This window comes from Temnothorax nylanderi, unplaced genomic scaffold (genome assembly GCF_030848795.1).
Source record: "Temnothorax nylanderi isolate EJ_2023f unplaced genomic scaffold, tnyl_v1.0 TNYL_tig0477_pilon, whole genome shotgun sequence".
Taxonomy (NCBI): Eukaryota; Metazoa; Arthropoda; class Insecta; order Hymenoptera; family Formicidae; genus Temnothorax; species Temnothorax nylanderi.
In genome coordinates this window covers 25,442-47,531 of record NW_027249539.1, presented here as the reverse complement: position 1 = coordinate 47,531, position 22,090 = coordinate 25,442, and the positions used below count along the sequence as shown (strand labels likewise).

Below are 22,090 nucleotides of genomic sequence, written 5' to 3'. Positions count from 1 at the left end.
AAATTATATTGTTTTTACATTTGTTACATAAGATATTTCGCTCATCATGTGACGATAATTTATTTGATAATTAAATCTAATTATCGAATAAATTACCACTAATTTAATTAATACTAATAATATGAGCATCTGACAAAATATATTATTAAATAATGATGTTAATGATTGATAGATGAACAGTTAATTTCATTTAAATGTTATCGAAAATTATCAATTTCATTAATTTCATTTTTGAATAATTTTATTGATAATTATTGATACATAAAATATATCATCAATACAATAAATTGAACGATTATCTCATGTTAGATAATAATATACATAAAAATATACTATTGCGACTTCGTAGCAATTCATTTATACACATGCCACAATGCAGACACTTTCAAAAGATCGTGAGTGCATTTCTCACAATCAGATTCGCTTATTTGCTACAACAGTGACATAACTCAAAAATTGTGATTTTTCAAGATTTAAAATTTTGAATTGTTATAACTTTCTATGAGAATTTTGAAATACCGTATTGGCAGGTCACTCTTTTTGCAATTTTTACGATGCAACTTTTCACTCCAACAACGAAATGACAACTGAGATAAGATTGAGATAAGACCTATATAAATATTGCAACCTACATAATTCATTAAATGATATGGCACAATAAGCGACACTACTATTTCCTCGGGTGAGTTCGTGAAGATTAAGCATTGTCGATTTAACTGTAAATAGTACATGTAACAATAGTACATGTAACCTTTTTCCCTGCACGAATAACTCAAAAAGGGCGATTTTTTTTAGTTATGTCATTGCTTATGTCAGCAAATAAGCGATATATCTTGCAAGAAAATTGTTTTTTAAAATTATGTACTCTTTTATTCGTGAACTTTAAACCTATCAATCTTCGATTATAAGATCATCCATCATTTCTTCGAGTGTAATCTGGGGAATGCTCGGGTCTATTTCATTAGTATCAACAGGTATCTGCTTCCGAATGTCTCTAAATATATTGATGTTCTGCCTCATTTCTGGATCTTCTTCCAGCTCGTCAAGGAATTCATTATATTCGCTGTAAAACGCAATTGATATTATGAAACAATTTGCAGCGCACAAAACTTGTAGGTTTTGTAAATCGTTTTTCAACATACTTATTTTGTGTATTCATATCGGCCACTTCATCAGAAATATGTTTCAACTTCCATACTCGTGCCTTGCGACGGGCAGCCTTGTTGTGACTGTAGAACTTCTTTACCAGAATGATATCGGGTATCGAATCTTCACTTAGTTTGTCAAAATTGGCATCGTTAACGTTAGTGTCTTTCAGAGCATAGCTGCAATAAACGAATACAAAACAAATTACACATGCTCCTGTAAAATATTTCTTCTCTGTACGTATTACATGCCATAAATTTAGTGTAAATTACATAAACTTACCCGAGTACTGAATCACCTGGTTTAAGTATGTGGCCTAAATGTGTACGTGTATGAATTGGAGTATCGTTTATCCCTAACTCAGATGCTTTCACTAGCCATGCGTCCGCTATTATGTGCTAAAAAATTAATTATCAAAAATTAGCTTTTTTATTTTGAATGAATCACATGTTAAGCTTCTCAAGAAGATAAATATCCCTCCTTCTTTCAACAATATTATGTTACATAATATTAAGTAATGTAGACAATCATATTGTTGTCTGAAATATTTTATACAGAGAAGGAGAACTTACTTTACTAGAAATAGCTCCTTGTCCTGGGAAAGTTTTTCTATTTTTATAGTTAATTGGTTCGATGTCCATCACGATATACTCTGTTAATTGTTTTGGATCGCATATACTATTGAAGTTGTATCTCCAATAGACATTCGATTCAAGTTCAGCAACTAAATACAACATATCACTATGTAGCATTAATTAACAGTCGATTGATTATCGTTAAAATTATCACTAATATCATAACTTACTTTGCCCCGATGAAAAGTCTATAAAATGCACAGAATTCGTGATTCGGTATACCAAACAAATAGGATTAATGCCACCCAATTGATGAGCCAACTTCCGTGGTAGGCAAACTACACTGTCCTTGGAAAGCGGAATGATTTCGAGGCTGTAAATGATGCAATAAAGGCATTAAATAAGATCGAAATATGCCTCGAAAATGTGCTGCGTATATTTACCAGTATGTAAACTTGTGATTGTATAAATTACTATGACAGTCGTGTGAAATTAATTTCTTCGAATGTTGAACATAGCATGGCATGACAGTTACTATAAAATCAGTCATTTTTCTAGCTGCGGCTTCGGTTGCGAAGAAGAAGTCCAGACCCTCTGTAAACATTACAACATTTTATCCGTCATCCATTTGATACATTAAAATATATATTATTGGCAACGAGAAAGCTTTCCGTGAGACGCAATATTTACCATGAACGGGCTTTATGCTCAGTGTATTCTCATGTGCCTTATGTTTTAATATCAATTGTTCTAAGTAATAAAAAGTTTTCTTGTTTGTTGCTTTCTGCCGGATTTGCACCTGTAAGAGACAACGCGATATATATAAGAAAGCCAAATATGATCATTCGCGTTTGAGAGAGAGAGAATTTCTTCTTTCTTTTAAAAAACTTACACATGCACTCCAGTAATCCTTAGCTTCTACACGATGACAATCTTCGCACATCTGATGATTCACGACGTATTCGACCACGAATACTTGCTCGAGAAGTGTCCCGCCAATTACTTCTGCATGAACAGTTAGCTTTACCTAAGAAATAATATTAAATATGGTAAAATAAAAATGAAATTTGATTTTAACGCTAAAAATCGAATTAATTAGTATGAACAATGACTAGATAGACTAGACATTGTATGCATTAAGTGAATCAAGTACATATATTGAAAAATTCTATGTAATATACTATGATTATATTTGTTTAAAATTTAATTGCACATTTTAACTGGCAACTGAATGTCAATTAAAATTCTTGAATTTATTTGCAATTTAAACATCACACGCAACTCTGTAAAATTTTGTTTGTATCATCTACGCGCAACTTACTTTCAATCTTTTGGAATGTGGCTCTGTCCATATAAAACCGGCGTCTACCAATTTCACACGGTTCAGTCCCTTTAACTTTTTCAAGCACAGTGACAAGAGTTCCTTGGATTCCAGTGCGGCGTGAATCCACTCGGAAGGTGGCTGGAGATACCTGTTACACAAATGCAGCGTTAACTTGAGCGAATTGGTATATAACGCCTTGGAACATCTTTAAAAAAAACGTCGTACCTTTCGCAACCTTTGCAGAACTGTAGGGTCACTTGCTTGGGGATGCCTTCAGTAATGTCGACGTGGGTACGCAGGCAGCCTACACACATATTGGCAGGATTTGGCTCGATGATGACTCCGCATTCACAGCAAGGGCTACGGGTAAGGAAAAATCGCATTTACACGCTTGCAAAGATTAAATTTTATCTTAAAAAATAATAAATACAAATGAATTATTTATAGACTTTACATGGAATATCAACAGGATGTTATACATACATCATTCCCTTCTTTTGCACTTCGTCGGAGACTTGAATGTACTCCATTTTACGCGTCTGGAAGCAAAAAAAGAACAAGAATTTTATAAAACATACTCTTTTCGTGGACGTCTGTCTCTTTAATCATTAATCCTCCAATCAACCTTGGAGGCGGAAAGTATCTTCGCACCAGATTATATTCTGGATGAAAAAAAAAGATTGTTAAGCAAAATGAACAATTTCTCTACCTGGAATTATTTACGATGCTGTATCACCGAAAAAAAGGCGAAGATTAACGGAGAAACTCCAGACACCACCGTTAACCTCGTGAATTAAAACCTAACCTGAAAATCACAATGCGCATGAACTAACTGCGTCACGAAACGAAGGGGGCTCGAAAGAGAGGTCCGTGTTCCAGGCATAATCTTGTCCAATTGCGACAAGAGGCAAGAGATGTCTTTGCCGATTGGTCAGGTTCCACGAGGTCTCGGCACGAGGCTAACTTCGCGTCGAAAAGCGAACACGCTCGGGCCGATATCGGGCTACGTTCACTCCAATCAGCTCGGGAGCGAAGGAGAAACGTATGCGGCACTGCCGTCGTGGAGAGAGTGGTGGAAGGCAAGGCATGGTCTGAAGTATTTATGTAACTTGACTTTGATGAGGCCGAGAACGGCTGTCAACGAGACGACGGACAAGCCCTCGGCCCTCGCCAGGTAAACGACGAGGGTAACCGGGTAGCGACGTGCACGCCGCTGGCGGGAGGGGAGGACGAGTCGGACGAGTCGTTTGTTTGCAGACAAGCGAGATCACGAGGTTCCCCGTGGGCCGCTGAGTTAGGATCCCGAGGATGGGCTCCGGCCAGAGCGCCCGCAAGCTGACCATCTCGAACGAGGAGGAAGTCGGGGTGATCAAGGTCTCGAACGCGATCGTGCAGCGTCTCGCCCAGGGGGAGAGAGCGAGGGCCGCCCGCGAGTCGGCGTCGGACACGAGACCCAGCGCGCCGATCCAGCACCCAGCAGCACCTCCCAGTGCGACGCCCGTCGCGCCTCAGCCTCAGGCCGGCGAGGCAACGCCTGGTCAGCCGGTGTATTATTATCCGGAGTTAACGATATCTGCTCTACAAATGCAACAGCAGATGGAGGAGGAGCTGAAGCGTCAGGATCAGCACTGGCAGAGGCGTCTGCGGAATCTAGAGGACGGTTACCAGAAGGTCAATCGTGTCTTGGAGGACGAGTACAACAAGGCAGTTAGCGAGACTTCCGTCACTAAGTCTGGTGAGTTTAGATACAATTTAACAGAGTCGTTGGACAGTTTCTGGCTGCATTCAGCAGAAAAGGCAGCTGAGTGAGCGTTTAGTGATTCTTTAACATGATCCATACACTTCTTGATCTATACTTAGATCCAGCGAGGGACTAAGCTGCTTTTCCTGCTAAACGCAACCATTGACATCAAATGTAATAAAATATTTGACAGTAAACAGATTAAATTAGTCCCTGGATAATTTATAGATTGCTCTAGAAATCAAATAAAAAAATTATAACAGTGATTTAAACTTAAAACTAAACAAAACTTTCTATGATGCAGCAGTTTTCTAATTTAATATAAATATGTATGTATCGTTACAGGACAGAAAATTGCCAATATCCAGAGTGCAGTGCAACCGTGTTTGGAGAACAGTAATAAAGTCCTGAAGTGTTTCCAGGACCATCCCAAGGAGACTCTGAAATGTTCGAACTTGGTGGAAGAGTTTTCCAATTGTGTCTGGAACGTGCACTACACACGCATGATCGAAACGCGCTCGTAATAATACTTGTGCGTCTCGTAGATCACGACATCTTCAAAGGACGTTTAGTCGATTAAATAATAAATTGTGCATCTCAAAGTGTAATGCCTAAAATGCTTATCTCAGCGGAATTGTTGCTGATGGAAAGTAGTGTAAAGTGGAGAGTACACGAGGAGAAAAATGTAAAAAAATAAATGAAGAATATATATTGATATTTATAATAAAATGTTATTGTTACATGCACGAGATGAATTGTCAAACACAGAGTACGTTTATCCGAATCTAATTAGCAATAGAATTTTTTATGACGCTGTATACGACACAAATTTATTTTAAAATAACGCTTTTATAATAATTATGCAGGAAAGTGTTGCATCTCTCGGTGAAGACCCGAACAACTTATTTTGAGGTTCCCACACAGTTCTATTCATAGATCAAAATATATACAGCATAACCCAGGGTGCACGACCCAAATGAAGGCCTACAACAGCACAGCACACGTTATAGAGTGTGTATATATATATTCTATAATATATATAATTTCATATAAGATTATTGGTAAATACAAAACGAGGAAACGTTGCAAATAGCAAGATTGGAAGTACATTAAAGATATATTGTCTAAAACGTATGTAAAATATATATCCTATTTATACATTATTAATACTTGCCGAATGTGCAGTAATTAATTATTCTCAGTGCAGTATAAAATTATAACAGTTGACGGCAACCTGCCATCAAAATTTGTACTTCTCCAAAAAAAAAAATGAAATACAAAATAACTATAACGAAAACTTCAATTTATGGAATTCTTAGAATTACATTGTTAACTGTTCATAAAAATAACGGTATATATCACGAATTAAGAAATACGGGTACAGACTTTGTACACAACAGAAAGTGCACAAAATTGGAAAGGGGATGTACAGTGTATTATGAGGCACGTTACACCACCACACAATAGTAATAATATTTGTATTACAATTTCCTAACGAAAGTATATAAATATGTTTTAATATCTTCGTGAAATGTAACTCCTGTTTAAATTATACGATTATACGATACGAATTCTATAATTTAATATAACGTAATCAAATTTTAGGACTCATGAGCAAATGATGATTTAAGAAAGAAAAAAGGAAAACGAAAAAATCACAATTGTTTAATCGGTTTTCTTATCACCGCTCGATTGCACGAGGTTTGCGTGTTCCTCATTCAAACGATCGTACTCCTTTGTGACTGACTCTGCCTGCGACTTTATCGCCTCTTTATCCTTCTTCTCTTTAGTCAAATTGCTCTCGAGCTCCTGATTCTTGGCTTGTAACTCCTTGATTTGATTTTTCAGTTCCGAGACAGCTTTATCGTGCGCCTCGTTGGAGTCGTTCTGCGCACTTTCCCCGATCGTTCTCTGGGATAACAGGCTCCTGGCTGTGGTTGTCGCGGACTGAGCCTGTCGCATGGCCGCCTCATTTTGCGCGAGCAGGGAAGCTTGGGTGGATATCAGGATGACGAGACGGCGTATCACCAAGCTCAGAAACAGCGCAAAGCCGGATATGTAGAAATTCCTCTGGGCGCGGAACAATCTCATGTTTTCTAGAAGACGTACATAAATATAGATTCGTTATATAGGAACAATCATAAAAAATGTTAGAACAGAAATAATCTGTGCCGTATTTGTCGAGTCAAATTGATATGGAAGAAAAAATCACAAAAAATATTATATAACCTACCTTGCATTTCAAGGTTCAATGATGTTTGATGATGATGATGTTCGGTGTGATCCATGCTTCCAGAGTACTTTCGCATCTCCCGTATGGCGTCCAGCAAAAAGAGAACCAGGACGCCCAGCAAAACCACGAAGTAAATGGAAGCCTGATTATTTATACTTTGCAAGAAGCGAGATTTGAAGAGCTTTTGCCATCTCGTAGGCGAGGCCACTGGCAATACCAGGAGGAGGACGATTGCGACCTCGACGTAGAGGAAACCGGCGATGAGCGTCCACTGTAGACTCATGTTTGACTCTTATATCTTATTCTATGCCTGTGTACAGGTACCTAAAAAAAAAATGATGAAATACAGGTATGATTGTTATATCTTGAGACCTTGGGAATCAAGTGCTCGTCAAAAATTCCTTGTTATCAGCTGAATCTCCCTTCTTTTTTACAAAGTGCAGAGCACAGCTCTCTTCCCTACCTCTATCTTCCTAGCGTCCGCGAAATACCTGCGCGACAGGATATGCAAATTACATCAGTGAAGAACAATAATTCGCTGCGACGCAACTATCCTTCCCGAGGAGCGCGTGCGGCAGGAATTGACAACGGATGACACGCGACTTTGAATCGGATCGGTCGAGGCGCAACGTCACTCCGTGATACACACGATACGAGGATTCGTGGAAATTTCCCGTCGGTCGGTCCTCGAAGCTTCGACTGTCACGTTTCGCGCGCGTGGTGGACGATTCGCTCGCGAGAATAGGAGCCACGTTGCCGTTGCGGAGGAAACGAATCGCAACAAAACCGCGACGACGAAATCTGCTCTCCGGCGGCAGTCTTCTTCTCGAAATAACACAGGCACGAAGATATATCTTGAACAAATGTTCGGCAACGATTTCTACGCTGGTCTCGTTCGCCCGGGCGACCGGCGACCAAATATCACAGTCTCAATTGTCAGTCGCTGCTAATAAAGAATTCGCCAGGATTCTTACGTGCTTCCCGTGAGGACGAGTGACGACGGCGAGAGGAATGGGACACGTCGTCGGCCCGCGGCGGCTTCTGCGACGTCCCGAGATGCACGAACGAGTGGGCTCAAAGTACGAATCCGAGCGCGAGCAACGGAGCAACGTCGTCGGCGACTTTATAAATAAACCGTACACCGCGTGACGTCACCCTGGCTCCTGGCAATTGGCAAAATACATAGTTCTCTCTCTCTCTCTCTCTCTCTCTCTCTCTCGTTTCTCTTTTCCTTCCTCTTTCTCTCTCTTTCTCCCTGTCACGTTTTGTACAATGGCAGTCATATATGGCAGTCGCGTGGATTGATGCAGCTCTCTCGCCGCAATTCGCGTTGCACGTGACGAGCGGCGACCAATCATCTGCCCCTACGTATTAATCGCCCCGTAGAAGCAGAAGCCGATTGGTCGCTGCGCTGAGTAGAGAGTTATTCCCTAGGGCGACTTGGACCAATCACTGATTAATACTCTAACCTAATCTTTTTTTTTATATCGAACAATGAGAAATTAATAATTCTATTTATATTAAATGACACATGTGTTACTTGAGAAATTAATGGCTGATTAAAATGTCCATTTCTACCAATGCAGATTAACTTTAATCTCGGTTTAACTTATCTTTTATCTTTTTCTATTCTTATGTTCATTATTCTATCAATATGGATCAACTTTAATCTCGATTTAACTTACTTTTATCTTCTTTTAGTTTTAAAAGAATTAGAAAAGAGCTGTAGATTGGAGATTCCTTGGCAGGGATACTAAATGCTGATTTGAACATTTTTTTGAAAAGCGCGCCGTGGTCAATTTAAAAATGGCGAACGGTGCCCGAACCGGGTCCAAAAAAACTCGAGGGACTCTAGGGCGATCGGACGCGGGACGAAGCCGCCATTTTCCCAGAGCGAAGAGTCTCTAGAAAAACCGCTCTTCCTCACGTTTACTTTTACTCCTGTCATGGCTCCAGTGTTTACATGCGGAACGTCAGATCCAGTCAGATCGATACCGTGTTCACGCGCACGAGTGGGTCCGACCGACGGGCTTCCGACGGTGCGTGAAAGTGCTCGCACACGTGTCTGATTAACAGACGTGCCGTTGAGGGGGAAAAAAAAAAAGAGGAGAAGGAGCGACCGAGCGAGAGCGGGGGGTAGGAGGCGACGGCGGCGACGCCGGCAAGGCGATGGTCCGCTCGTAGCTCCCGTACCGACGACGCGCGAGTCGAGTGTCCGGAGTTGTATAGAGAGGATACCAGCCGTCGAGGATAGATTCCCAGATTCCCGCGCGCAGCTGGGTCTATGGGACACAACGTCGCCAGCCGGGAGATGATACGCGCGAGGGAGGAGAAACTGAGCTTCGACGAGGATCAGCACGCGATCATGAACAACATGGTAGACGCGCGGGCCTGTTACAAGCCCAGCGGCAAAGTGAGTGTCGAGTTTAAACGCGAAGCGTTAGATGCAAACAACCGTCCGGAGTGACTTCGGGCAATTCCCAATTGATCTGAATTGTCTCCGACAAAATTTCCGACTACTTCATTGTCGCTGATCTTTCCATGCGTCAGATAACAAAAAACAAACAATTCTATCCGTGTGTTAATAAAATAACATAAACAAATAAAAGGTTTGTTTCTTTTTAGTCGAACTTTTTGCACCGTTCTTCTAAATGGAGAAAAAAAAGATGAAAGTTGAATGCAAGAAACTCAGCTAGAATGAACAGATAGAATTGTTAATTCCCTGTTATTGGCATTTCGATGCAGGTGTTACTTGACGAGTTGATTGGGATTTGGTTGAAGTCGCCCGTGCAATCTTTGTAAGGAAGACGTTTTTATCAAAGATCTGTGCATGCGACTCCCCGTAATTTGTATAAACCCTTCGTATGGCTTTGCGATAGTCGTAGAAACGACGATCCCTCGGTTCGATCTGGCTGCCGTATGAATTTCATGGTGTACAGAGGAATGATTTTGTAATCGATGTGGCGATAGAATCTTATTTTTTAGACGTTCGATCTGTTTCGTAGCACTGTTGTTATATTTGTCGTGTGTGCATGTGACCCAGCTGGTTTTCGATTTCTTCAGGGCATGCAGGACGCGTTCCCACACGGTAAGAAGTGCCGAAAGATCAGTGGCGAGCATCCGTTATTTTTTTATCGCGTCACTTTTACGTTTAGATGCGTGAAGGTGCACCTAAGAGCGATGGATAAACGTTCAGGTTCGTAATACTCGTACAATGATTTATTCGTCGATACTTTTTCACTGAAACTATGATGTATCTTTTTTACCTAAACGGACAAACTTATTTAAATGAATCCCAAATTACGTTCCGAGCGCTTTAAATAATTGATATATATTAAATTCGCAGCGAGCCCTTGTCAATACATTCAAGAAATTTATCGTATTTCCATTCCTCTTCTACGTCTTCCCTGTGAGTCACCAATCCATAGCTGCGCAAATGAAGTAGAAGGCAGAAATGAGACGCTCGGAATCCACTTGACGATTTGTCTTGCTAAATGGAAGCACTCGCAAAAGTATCAAATTCCCAAACATACTTAAATATTGACACTGGCCGGAATCTCGTTGCTACAGACGCCGAACCGTGCGCGAGGCACTACGTGACACTACACAACAAGCAACGGGCATCGAGTTCTGCGAGCACTAAGCCACTACCAGCGCTAGATAGTCACTCGCCTTTGTGCAGTAGCAGCGGAACGGTCGGCGTGGCCGAGCGTTCGTTCGATAGCGCGCTCGGCTCTTGCACGTATAGCTCTTGACAGTTCTTCTTTTCTGCGCGACACGAGCGCGTGTCGGTCGATCTCGTAATCGTCTCGTTGTTCGAGCCCAGGAAGGTGAAGAAACGTCGCTCCGCATGGCGAATCCGTGTGTACGTATCGCAATTTAAACGCCAGACAGTCCTACGTCCGCCGAAAGGGCCGGGATGTGTCACGTATCCGTATGTAACTCAAACTCCCGATCTTCTTCGACCGCTCGGTTTCGTAATCTCCCCCCCGTAAAGATGATTGATGCGGCGGACATTGAGTCTCATAATCGAGTTGAAAGAGAACGAAGACTTTCCGACGGCCGAGCGGAAGCTCGACGACACGCTGATAGCAAAATCCGGCGATACCGGTCGAAAAGAGGCGACGTTTTAGTACGTTTCAACTCGAAGCTGTACGATGTAAAGCTCACACGGCCTAGATCACCTAGCGCGCGTGACATAAGCCATCAAAGAAACTTCTGTCTTCATGGCCCGCGCCACCGAGATAAGCTATCAAACTATGATCGCGCCGTTACGAGCGAAATGTCAATAACTGGATATTTTAATCATTTCATGACTCGGAGACTTTAAGTTGACGGTTAATCGATGGTTTTCGCGATCGAGGGTACCCTCGTTGAATCGTTCTCGCCGATATAGAAAACTACGATCGCTCGGAGCCTTCCAGAATTGAGAGGGGAAAGCGGTTGTTACACTCAGAAAAGAAAAGATCTCGTTAATAGGATCATCGCTGTCTGTAACGACGCGATCGTCGCGATAAACTCGGCCCGAGTCTAATTACGTGAATTGATCCCCACCATTCCCTCGCCCCGAGTTTACTTTAGTTACGCGCTACGCGGAAACTGCGACGGCCGCGCTTTGACGCGCCGCGCGAGCTTACTTGTGTGATTTTATGAGTTGCTAATTAGACGCGTGTCTCATTTTCCTTTGTTTCTTCTAGTAAGCGCGGCGTGAGAGAGCGGCTCGTGTATAGTTGTGGTTGCAATATTATCCACGTCAGTGTTTCTTTCTCTCTTTTTCTTGTTTCTCTTCCCTCTCTTCTCCTCCTCCTGTCTCTCTCTTTCTCTCTCTCTCTCTCTCTCTCTCTTCGTTTCTCCAACCACCTGCACATGCATGGGTCCCGGCTTGTCGATTACCGCGTCTCCGTTGTGCACTGGCGACGATCGTCTCACCGCGCACGTGTACTCGTCGAGCACCGGCTGTCCTGGACACCAGATCCCGATTAACGTCAGACATGACCAACACTAGACAGGTGAGTACCAATCTCCTCCTCTCCGTAGAGCTCCGTACGCGGAAATCAAAATCGAAAAGGAAACGCGCACCGTTTCTGGCGAGCTAGAACGTGTAGAGCTTGTAATTTGTGTTGAGAGATCGCTTTGGATTATTACATGTTTAAAGTGGACCTTCTTGTAGACCCTGAGCGAGGGGGAAGAGTTTCCGGTTTGACCTGCATCCAGTTAAAAGAACGAGTCCCAAACTTCAAGTTTACGCTTGTGCACGTAAAGCGAATTGTTTAGTTTTTAAAGCGTTTTCAAAGTTTTTAAAGTCTGTAAAAGGCGTTCGGAATTCTCATTAAAGTCGATACCTCTTTCTTTTTAAATTTACATGTCAAAATTTCATGTACGTTCTTTCCTTCGTAAACACTTCGTGCATAGAATGAATTGAGGATGTAAAATATTGTATCTCTATTAATATTGCTTCCGTAGCAACGAGTAAGCCACAACGTTATTACATAATGTACCGGTTATTGATTTTGATTACGATACCTTGCACATTTTACACACAGGGTGTCCCCGATCTACCGAGCCGTCTTTTATCGCGTTTGCTTTGATCAGTTTTGATTTAATCTTTTCTATACAACGGTAGTTTTTTAAATTAAGTAACAAAAACAAGTAACAAAAAAATGGGCTTCAATTAACGTTATGTAATATTTAATTAACAATTGAATACAAAGTTATAAGTCGCAGTTATAAATTAAAGTTATAAATCGGTGGTTTTCGAGTTATAAAGCAAATATCAATTTTCTCTTTCTCGGGGAGCTAAATGCGGATCCTTTATTTAACTTGAAGTGAATTTTAATCTTCAATTCCAGATTGGCGGCAAAGAGAATTCGCAGATGAAAGACGGGCTTGAATAGATTCGGGAGACCGCCCGCGCAGAGAATTTCGGAGTTTCGATCCTTTCGCCGCGATTCTTACGCAGTTCTCGCAATCCGCTCGATTATCTTCTTTTTTTATGGGAAAAAGTCGCATAATTCGATCTATCTCACCGCGCTACACTGCGCGCGCCAGTAAAGAATACGTCGATTCACACGAATTCAAGAGAGAGAGAGAGAGATTTCACATTCGCGCCGTCAATTAGCCACAACCGCGTGTGACTCATTGCGTGCGCGTCTGCAACGTGGCAGCTTCGAGAAGAAAGAAAAACGTAGTTTAAAAAAAAATTAAATAGAGTTAAAAATAAAATCTTCGTGTAAAAGAGAAAAGAAGCCTTTTTCCGAGTGTTCCGCTTTTAGTTTCGAAGGCGCGCTTCGCAAATGCAAAATAACGGAACGAGGGGTACCGCAATCATTGTACCATCGTGTAATGTTTTGCTCGCCGGCGCGATTTAATTATCGTGATTCCGCGCGAGGAGCATAAGCGCATATGGGAAAACGTTGTAGACGTAACTACACGTTTTGTGCAAGCGCGCTCCATCGTTATGTTTTATACCTCATCGCGCATCGTGCATTCGTTCCGCGTCGATTCCTCAGAAGCGCTTTATCCTCAGAAGCGCCCGGCTGAAAACTCCGCAATTATTGTCAGCCGATAGCGAAATGTCTCTATTTCCGTTCGGTACGCCGGCAACTTTCTTTTTCACGGTTTCTGAGTAAGAGAGAGTCCTCCCCGAAGATATCGTACACATGAATGGTATATTTTTCTTTAATTTAATTTTCCTTTTTTTTCTCTCCCTCAAAATCGTCGCAAATGCGTATACATTATGTCAGTGCGATGTCCTCCGTTTCTTTTTTTTTTCCCCCCGACGTGACCTCTTGAGATTGCAATAATATTCCGACGAGATATCCTGCAACCGGAACGTATATCGAAGCAGAATTGAAAAGAGACGGGGTTGAGTGATAAAATTGTTGTTAATGATATTTACAGTCGTGGTTCCGCGGCGTTCGGAGCAGCAAGTTTCGGCACGTTTACGGCGTGCCAGCCAAGAGGGAGAAATGCTACGACAACATCAAGATCACGAAGAACGCCCACGATTCGCAATTCTGCGCCGTGAATCCGAAGTTCCTGGCCGTCGTGACGGAGGTTGCGGGTGGCGGAGCGTTCCTCGTGTTATCGTTGGATCGTGTGAGTTATCCGGGTCTTATCGATTTATTGATTCTCTTCCTGTGCAAAGAATAATATTAGCTAACGTGACGCTCGGGCAATCCGAGAAATAAATTTAATCCTTTCTCGTGAACGTCTCAATCGTGTCACATAGTATTCTAAATACGATTAATTATAGATTTTAATGTAACATATTAGTTATTTATATATATTATTATTAATATTATTTTCCCAATTATTACAGACCGGTCGCCTTGACTTCAACGCCAGCCGAGTAACTGGACATACCGGTCCCGTTTTGGACATCAAGTGGAATCCGTTCAACGACAACATCATCGCGTCCTGTTCCGATGATTGCACTGTAAGGAACATACTTTGTATTTACTATCGGATGGAGAGCATCTCCACGTCTCACATCTTCAAAGCCTGTAGATTTCTGTAAACACAGAGTATAAAATGAGAGATCCAAAATTTATGCCAATTACCATATTTAATCGAGAGGTAAACGAGGATCACGAAGATTTGGATATTTGTATCTAGATAAAACTGTGGCACATACCCGATGGCGGATTGTCGAGGAACCTGACCGAGTGGCTGGTGGAGTTGCAAGGGCACAAACGACGCGTCGCTTATATCGAATGGCATCCGGTAGCGGAGAATGTACTCTTCAGCGCCGGCTTTGATCATCTCGTCATTGTGTGGGACGTGAATAGATGCGAGGCGGTGAGCGTCATCGACAGGCATCCCGATGTGATTTACAGCATGTCCCTAAACCGTGACGGCAGCTTACTGGCGACCACTTGCAAGGATAAGAAATTGCGCGTTTTCGAACCGAGGTCCGGTATCGTAGTTTCGGTAAGAATCGTTCAAACTTACGATTGTAAATATATTTATTTAACTTTATAAATCCCGAGTGTCATTTTTAATAACCACGAATCTAGAAAATATTTGTCTCTAAAAATTTATATATTTCTGTTAAATTTTAACAAATCTAAACTTCAATTTTAACAGGAAGGGGTATGTCACGCCGGCACGAAAGCGAGCAAGGTGGTATTCCTTGGCAGTTCCGGACGTCTTTTGACTACTGGATTTAGCAGACATTCGGACCGACAATACGCGATATGGAGTCAGCATGACCTAAATGTCCCTCTGACGTGCGAGACGATAGATTCGTCGAGCGGAGTGGTTTTTCCATTTTACGATAACGATACCAATATGGTGTTCTTAGCCGGGAAGGTAAGAATGTATACGACATGCGTAATATGAACTGTTTAAAACTCGCTGTGTCATTGCTTTCTGCAGGGCGACGGTAACATTCGGTATTACGAAGTGGTTAACGAAGCACCCTGGCTGCATTATCTCAGTCAATTTATATCTGGAAATCCTCAGAGAGGATTGGGAGTGATGCCGAAGAGGGGCATTAATACCTCTTTGTGTGAAGTATTCAGATTTTACAAGTTACACGCGACTCGTGGAATGTGCGAGCCAATCTCGATGATAGTCCCACGAAAGGCAAGTTTACGTGTACTTAATATTTTATCTTCACAAAATTTTCTCTCGAATTGTATATTAAAGAAAACTATATTACACGTTTCAGAGTGATCAATTCCAAGAAGATTTGTACCCCGATACAATTGGAACGTGTCCCGCGTTGTCGGCTAGAGACTGGATCAGCGGCATGAACAGCCCGCCAATCTTGATCTCTCTCAAAACAGGTCCTACATTTTTGTATTATAATTTCACACTCTAATTGTACATCGCGAATATTGGTATCGCGCGATCTGTCCCAAACATTGTTTAGATTTTATTCAAGCGAGTTATTCTTCGCTTTATTTGTTAGTCTTATATTTACCATTAATACGATAGTAGTTTCTATCGAGTCATATTAATGGATATCATGTTATTAGGTGGGAGCATCTCTACGCATAAGCCACGAGTATACAAGCCACCGCAATTGCCTGCGACCACCGATCTAAATAACAAGAAGAAATTTGCGTTCTTGTCTACGGAAACGATACCGGATTACAGACCGGTGGAATTGCACGATATGTCGGAAAAGAGTCAAAAGACATCCAGCAATCAAAGCACAAAATTTCAGCAACTTCAGCAGAAATTTGGAAATGTTGCTATACAGGTACGAGCGTAATATACGTATATTATATCGTTGATTTTTTTATATACTTTATATTTCATATATTTTTTTTCTATTAGAAGAATATTATATCGTCTTCGCTTAATGACAATAAAGTTATGGAGACTGTGGACGTTCCAAACAATGAAGCGGAACTTCGTTTGGCATTTGCTCGTCAAACCGACGAATTGAGACTGGTACGACGGCAGCTCGCTAATAGTCAGCTGCGCGTTAAAGAATTAGAGGACCAAATACGAAAATTGCAGCGTCAATAAAATTTACAAGCTCGCTTCAACATCGCTTTTGAATGAGACTCTTGCAGCTTTACTGCTATACGTGATTCAATCAATACTTGAAGTTTGATTAGAGTATTTACGCACCGCTAATAATGATAAAGAGCCTAAGCTTACAAGAACTTTGTACTAACACGCTTAGGAGTCTAGCTTCGTCATATTCATACACAAAGTATTCGCACAGAAAAATTTTTACGAACTTTTTTTGGGATATCTACAATTTTTATGTAGAACAAAATTGTCGCGTTGATCACGAGGGAACAGAGAAAGTAGGCTGCATTTGTTACATGAAAATTGTACCTGTTCACGCACACATTTAGATGCGTAAGTCGGATATTAAGAAGTTAGGAGAAGCACAATACATTTAGACAAATGGCAGCGTAAAGGTAATTCATGACGTTATCAGTTAAATAATATATTTTACTTTTTTGAAAACGATATTATGTTAGTACTAGTCTGTTAATTGTTTATTTTTTCTATTAATGTTCGCAACTCGCTTATTAGTTACTTAACACTTAACTGATATATTATTTAATATATTGCTCCATTATTAAAGATACCGATCTTTTGAAAGACAGTATTTCTTTGCATATTATCATGTAGATTATTGTTTCTATTTGTATTACAAATTTATCTCTGCAACGCGTAAAATGAATTTTGTTGCCGATTTATTATATGCTCTAAAAGCTGATATGTCGTATATGTACGAGTGGACTAGCGTATTCATATATTGAGCATTTTGCTATCGCATATATTTTTCACTGCCATCCACTGCCACTCCGTGATGTTGATGGCAATAAGGATCTCTAAATCTATGAATGCAGTGATAATACCTAATAAATGTCGTGATTAGTCTAAAAAAATTAGCATAAAATTTCTTTTTATACGATAAATGCACAGTGTAATGTACGTGCGACTAACGAGATCGTTGAACAATGTACAATCGATGATGTGACAGTAAATGGACGTTATATTTTTAAGAAACGCGACGTTTATCGCGATTCAATGTCGATTTAATTCACCTGAGCTAACTTAAAGGGAATACGATAGCAAATGTATTAGGACACTTATTTTTAGCATTAGCCTCGTAGTTTTCGTAGTTTCTGAGAATCATACAGAATTATATTTCTGCTTAATAACAATAATCAAGTCGTATAATGATTTATATAGTATATACATATACGTTTATATGCGTATTTTTCATACAACTGTGCAATTGTATACCGTGGTATAAATATAGTACCTGGATGCTACATCTCACATATCGCCTGTGAGTATGAAATTTCATTGTTCACAAAATGTAATAAGGATAAAACACTGATACAGCAACATGTGACGTAGCATTCCCTAGTCTTTCTTCACTAGTTCTTTACTTTGTAATCGTCAATAGCTTTAATTACCCGTAAATGAGGTATTTCATTGAGACCCTCTTTTTGATGTACTAACTTCTTCGAGAGCATGAAGTTACATACGCTGTATTAGGCATTTTATAGGCATTAAAATATTGCAAGATAGTTTGTAGCTATATTTTCGATATTCATATTGGAAGCAATTTCTATGATATTTGTAAGATGATTCGTTTTCGTGATAGAGAGAGACGTAATGTAACGAGTTTATAAATTTCGCTACGAATTATAAATTTACTCCTGACGTAGTATCGTGACGCAATATGCCTGTATCGTGATTTATATGTAATATTTATACATGTCAATTAAATATATTATTGAGAACCAATCCAATAATTTCTTGTGCTAAACAGAAAAATACCAAAGAGCGTCATCATATAACACATTACGGGCCAATTTATTGCGTATGCCTGTCCGAGAGATTTCTGGACAAGGAAGTATGATATATGGCAAGCGGGAATCTCATAATAAAACGCACAGTAATCAATTTAATCCTATGTATTATGTCAGTACATAGCAAAGATAAAAAAAGTGCAGTATACATATATATATCTCTTTGATAAATTATATAAGTGTATCTTAATTATACAATTGCTCTTTTAGAATTTTCTATCTCTGAGTCGAGTGGACGGACATATTTCACTTCAGTTCTTATTGTTTTGTTAGTCTATATATCATTAAATATATGAAATATACAAAAATATTAAATATATAATAAAATATACAAAAATACTATTGTCCTAAAAATAATGAGACACATTACGTCCTAATTAGGTAATGAAAATATGTTAAAAAGTATATAGAAAAAAGAGCCTTAAAACAGTAATGCTCTTTGAAATCTGCTTTGATACGATTACACGTAAAAATATTGTTAAAATATTTCTACATTTCTATAAGAATATAATTTAAAACGATTTTACAAAACAAATGAATGAATATAAAGATAAAAAATAATTTAAATATTTCAACTGATAGACATAAAACAATCCCATTATGGGATAAAGTTGCAAAAAAAGTTTGGATGAGATTAATCGTTACGTTCTCATATTGATGAAAAAAAGTCTCACATTTATAAATGCTACTTATACCCCGTGATGTTTAAAATGTTATTGGCAGTAGTCAGAAATTGATTAGAATTTAATTTGATATACGCGGTTTAAAGGGATTTATAAAAAAGCGCAAGAGATTCATCGACAATAAATTTGTCAGGCTCTCAACTAATCGTCAAGCTCTCAGAGAAGCTTCTACCTGTGAAACAGCTTTTTCCAGACTACCACTAAACTCGCTGGCATAATCCACGTATACATCGCGTTCGGCACGAAGGATAATGCTGAGTTACATCCGTCTTCGGAACACGTGAACACACAAGTGCGATAGGTCAGCTTGTCACCCGGCTGTTTCACGTAGTCGCAATAGTTTCCCATGTGCACGGACGAGCAAAATCGCTTTGTACCAATGCCACCTGTTTCCAGAGGTATAACGTTAATTGTACAATATATTCTAAGCGATACTACACTAGAAAACTTATTGAAATATCAGAGAAACGATTGCTCTATATCTAGAAGCTTGTTTATTCAAACATGTGTTTTTTGTTGATTTGTATTTGAAAGTTAATTTTGAGAACGAATGAGTGAGCGGACTTTAAATGTGCAAACACATATTTAATCGAGGATTGGAAAAAGCGTGATACCCATGTAACATGCAGGATGACGAAGAGGTACATATTTTTCATAAATATTTTGTAATAAATAATTAACATACATTTTTAAATTATTGATTTTCTTCAACAAAACGATCTTTTTCCTAAATTATTTCAAAGGCCGAAAATAGAACATATGAGTGAAAGGAAACCAATTAATGTCAAAACGATCACTTTTCAGAACAGCAAAAAAGTATATTCCATCTTTCGTTTCTCCTAATAAACGTTTCACAATAAATTTAAGAGTTTACGACTGATATAAACACTGAGAAGAATCAATAAGTTAAAAGTGTTATTTGAGTTCGTATCTCCGATATGAATTTCATAAAGCTCTCTCTGTACACTTTAATCCCAGAATTTCTTGAATTCTATTAAAATAATTACAGGATTAATCCTTCTCCGTTTTCGGCAAGCGATCGTTTCCACGTAAAAATGACTCGGAAGGGAACACTCATGCACACTCGACGATAATAACACAATTTTGATATAAAAACCTCCGTAACGGCCGATTGATTTGATGCAATAACGCGCCCCGTACACGTGACTACAATTTCTCGGCACCAAGAAATTTTCAACCAATTCGCTATCCATGCATTTCCATTCATCCGCCGACGTGCACTGATAGCAATCCAAGGCCGTAGCTTAATTGAGAAAGCAACAATTAAATTTCTAATCGAAACTTTATGACGATTGATGTTACGCAAGTTTCCCAATGATAGATCGCAAAACAATAATTATGAGGTAACACTTATAAGATGTACGTCCGTGAAAATGATGACCTACTGCAACGATATAAAAACAGAATTTTTGTTAGTAGATGAATTTTTCGCAACATGAAGGATCATTGGAACGCAATTTATTCCATTCTTGTAAAAATGGAATCATTTTAATAATTTTTAATGATAATCATTGCAATGATTATCATTCCGTGATAATTATTTTTGTAAAATAGAATAATTCTTGTACAATACATAGAACAATCATTGAAATGATAATCACACATGTGATTAAAAAATTACTTATAATAATTCAGTGTGCTCGTGAATGCGTTCCAACGTCTCGAATGTATAAAAATATGTTCCAGTATGTTGAAAAGATCTGGAAAGAATTCGGTTGTTTAATGCAGGGTCGCCGGCATGCTCGATTGATCTACGTGTATATATATGATTGTTAGGAGTATGATTGTTAGAAGAGTTAATCAGCCTTCCCCCGCGCCGCCACTGTGTTAGTCTCCCAAGCAAAGGCTGTACGGAATATCTTCATTGTTGTTTACCCTCGAAACGGCCTATGTGCTTGACACAATACTGCGCTCCGTAAACATCGTCGCACGACGTAGGCTGAAGATCCACGTCGCTCGTCAGGAATTCGTTGCACTGAAATGGGTACTCGGTGCTGGTGCTGTTACACTGGTAGCACCGTATGCTGTATCCTGGATAAGAAATATCGCTCTGTTAAACCACCAAGAAGAGGTAGACGTGATCGTCCTGCCGCGATCTCGTTGCTCAGTCGTGCGTCAAGCGGAAAACAATAATTACAGAAAACAATACAGACGCTATACTCATTTGATAATATAACGCAAACTTTGAACAGAGCGAGGATATCGTTAATCCTCCAACTTTGCCAAGCACGAAGCTTCGTAAAAACAATTTCTCTTATTCTACAGGTGTTGTATTTTGATTCTTCAAGTGTTCCGTGACGCATCGCGCGTCACAGAGAAAATGATGGATTTCCGTCCTGAAATCTGAAAGTGAATTATAGATTGTTCGAAGCAGGACTCTCGAGGTCTCTTTCTCTCCGAAGAAGAGAAGCGCGAGCCGCGGCGTACGTCGGGAGGCCGCGTTCCTCGTAGCCGCGCCTAAAACGAGACAGCCCCGCCCAGGGCGCGTCGTCGCGCGCGTTAACCTCACCTGTCTCCACCAGCATCGAGAGCACCGCCAGAAACGTGCACGCCGCGACGCAGCGACTCGCGACAGCCATGTTCCGCGGGATTGCGGCGGTCTCGCGCGGTCTCCGGATCACCCTCCGTAATTCCGTTCGTCGACCCGACGTCCCCGACGATCCCCCGTCGAGCACGAAAGCTGGATGTGACGTAATAACGCGCACCACCGTTTCCCGTTTCGACGCCTTCGACTTCGGTTTCCCGCGAACTTGGACTCGGGCCTTTCGAGATTCTCCACCGACGTGAAACTCGCCGTGGACAACGACGTGAAGGTGTCGCGAAGTCGCGTACGCGCACCCTGAACCTGGCCGCGAGGCAAAACTCCGTGAAGCCGTGAAGTCGCGCGTTTCAAACGTGCGCTCGCCGAGGAATCGCGTTCCGAGAGTTGCCCAGAGTTGCCCGGCCTGCTCCGCGCCCGCGCCGCTCCGCCCTTCGGAGAAAATCGCGCATGCGCGTTGCGTTTGTTTTCCTCGGGATGAGACGGGCGACGATTAAAATGACGAGACAATTAGAATTTTCAAGCTTC

At 40.5% G+C, this 22,090-nt stretch overlaps 5 protein-coding genes across 10 annotated transcripts; 2 read left to right on the top strand and 3 right to left on the bottom strand.

The window, feature by feature from the left end:
- Positions 1 to 223: 223 nt before the first annotated feature.
- Positions 224 to 3,897, bottom strand: Nmd3 (60S ribosomal export protein NMD3). The gene is made up of 12 exons (XM_071722349.1): positions 3,755 to 3,897; positions 3,529 to 3,584; positions 3,271 to 3,405; positions 3,043 to 3,193; positions 2,614 to 2,748; positions 2,412 to 2,520; positions 2,165 to 2,315; positions 1,952 to 2,094; positions 1,719 to 1,870; positions 1,429 to 1,544; positions 1,143 to 1,325; positions 224 to 1,063 (listed from the first exon to the last, which is right to left on the bottom strand). The coding sequence occupies exons 2-12, from the start codon at positions 3,573 to 3,575 to the stop codon at positions 892 to 894; spliced, it is 1,494 nt and encodes a 497-aa protein (XP_071578450.1). The 5' UTR covers positions 3,576 to 3,584; positions 3,755 to 3,897; the 3' UTR covers positions 224 to 891.
- Positions 3,898 to 4,051: 154 nt separating this feature from the next.
- Chchd3 (Coiled-coil-helix-coiled-coil-helix domain containing 3) lies at positions 4,052 to 5,532 on the top strand. The gene is made up of 2 exons (XM_071722358.1): positions 4,052 to 4,780; positions 5,132 to 5,532. Exons 1-2 carry the CDS (start codon positions 4,354 to 4,356, stop codon positions 5,308 to 5,310), a joined length of 606 nt encoding a protein of 201 aa, XP_071578459.1. The 5' UTR covers positions 4,052 to 4,353; the 3' UTR covers positions 5,311 to 5,532.
- Positions 5,485 to 8,189, bottom strand: LOC139783203 (B-cell receptor-associated protein 31-like). Of its 2 annotated transcripts, none has more exons than XM_071722356.1 (3): positions 7,994 to 8,189; positions 7,020 to 7,343; positions 5,485 to 6,882 (listed from the first exon to the last, which is right to left on the bottom strand). In XM_071722356.1, the coding sequence occupies exons 2-3, from the start codon at positions 7,300 to 7,302 to the stop codon at positions 6,452 to 6,454; spliced, it is 714 nt and encodes a 237-aa protein (XP_071578457.1). In that variant the 5' UTR covers positions 7,303 to 7,343; positions 7,994 to 8,189; the 3' UTR covers positions 5,485 to 6,451. The 2 variants fall into 2 exon arrangements, with proteins under 2 accessions (XP_071578457.1, XP_071578458.1); XM_071722357.1 differs by lacking the exon at positions 7,994 to 8,189 and adding an exon at positions 7,483 to 7,934.
- Positions 8,190 to 8,919: 730 nt separating this feature from the next.
- On the top strand, positions 8,920 to 18,254 carry LOC139783199 (coronin-2B). Of its 5 annotated transcripts, none has more exons than XM_071722345.1 (10): positions 8,921 to 9,432; positions 11,717 to 12,028; positions 13,920 to 14,117; positions 14,341 to 14,457; positions 14,637 to 14,951; positions 15,108 to 15,332; positions 15,399 to 15,608; positions 15,694 to 15,811; positions 16,004 to 16,230; positions 16,308 to 18,254. In XM_071722345.1, the coding sequence occupies exons 2-10, from the start codon at positions 12,011 to 12,013 to the stop codon at positions 16,500 to 16,502; spliced, it is 1,623 nt and encodes a 540-aa protein (XP_071578446.1). In that variant the 5' UTR covers positions 8,921 to 9,432; positions 11,717 to 12,010; the 3' UTR covers positions 16,503 to 18,254. The 5 variants fall into 5 exon arrangements, with proteins under 5 accessions (XP_071578445.1, XP_071578446.1, XP_071578449.1 ...); XM_071722346.1 differs by lacking the exon at positions 8,921 to 9,432 and adding an exon at positions 9,469 to 10,884; XM_071722344.1 differs by lacking the exon at positions 11,717 to 12,028 and having other exon boundaries at positions 8,920 to 9,432.
- A 155-nt stretch (positions 18,255 to 18,409) lies between these two features.
- On the bottom strand, positions 18,410 to 21,986 carry Bou (glycosylphosphatidylinositol anchored membrane protein boudin). The gene is made up of 3 exons (XM_071722359.1): positions 21,533 to 21,986; positions 20,899 to 21,054; positions 18,410 to 19,388 (listed from the first exon to the last, which is right to left on the bottom strand). The coding sequence occupies exons 1-3, from the start codon at positions 21,600 to 21,602 to the stop codon at positions 19,171 to 19,173; spliced, it is 444 nt and encodes a 147-aa protein (XP_071578460.1). The 5' UTR covers positions 21,603 to 21,986; the 3' UTR covers positions 18,410 to 19,170.
- Between the last annotated feature and the right edge of the window lie 104 nt (positions 21,987 to 22,090).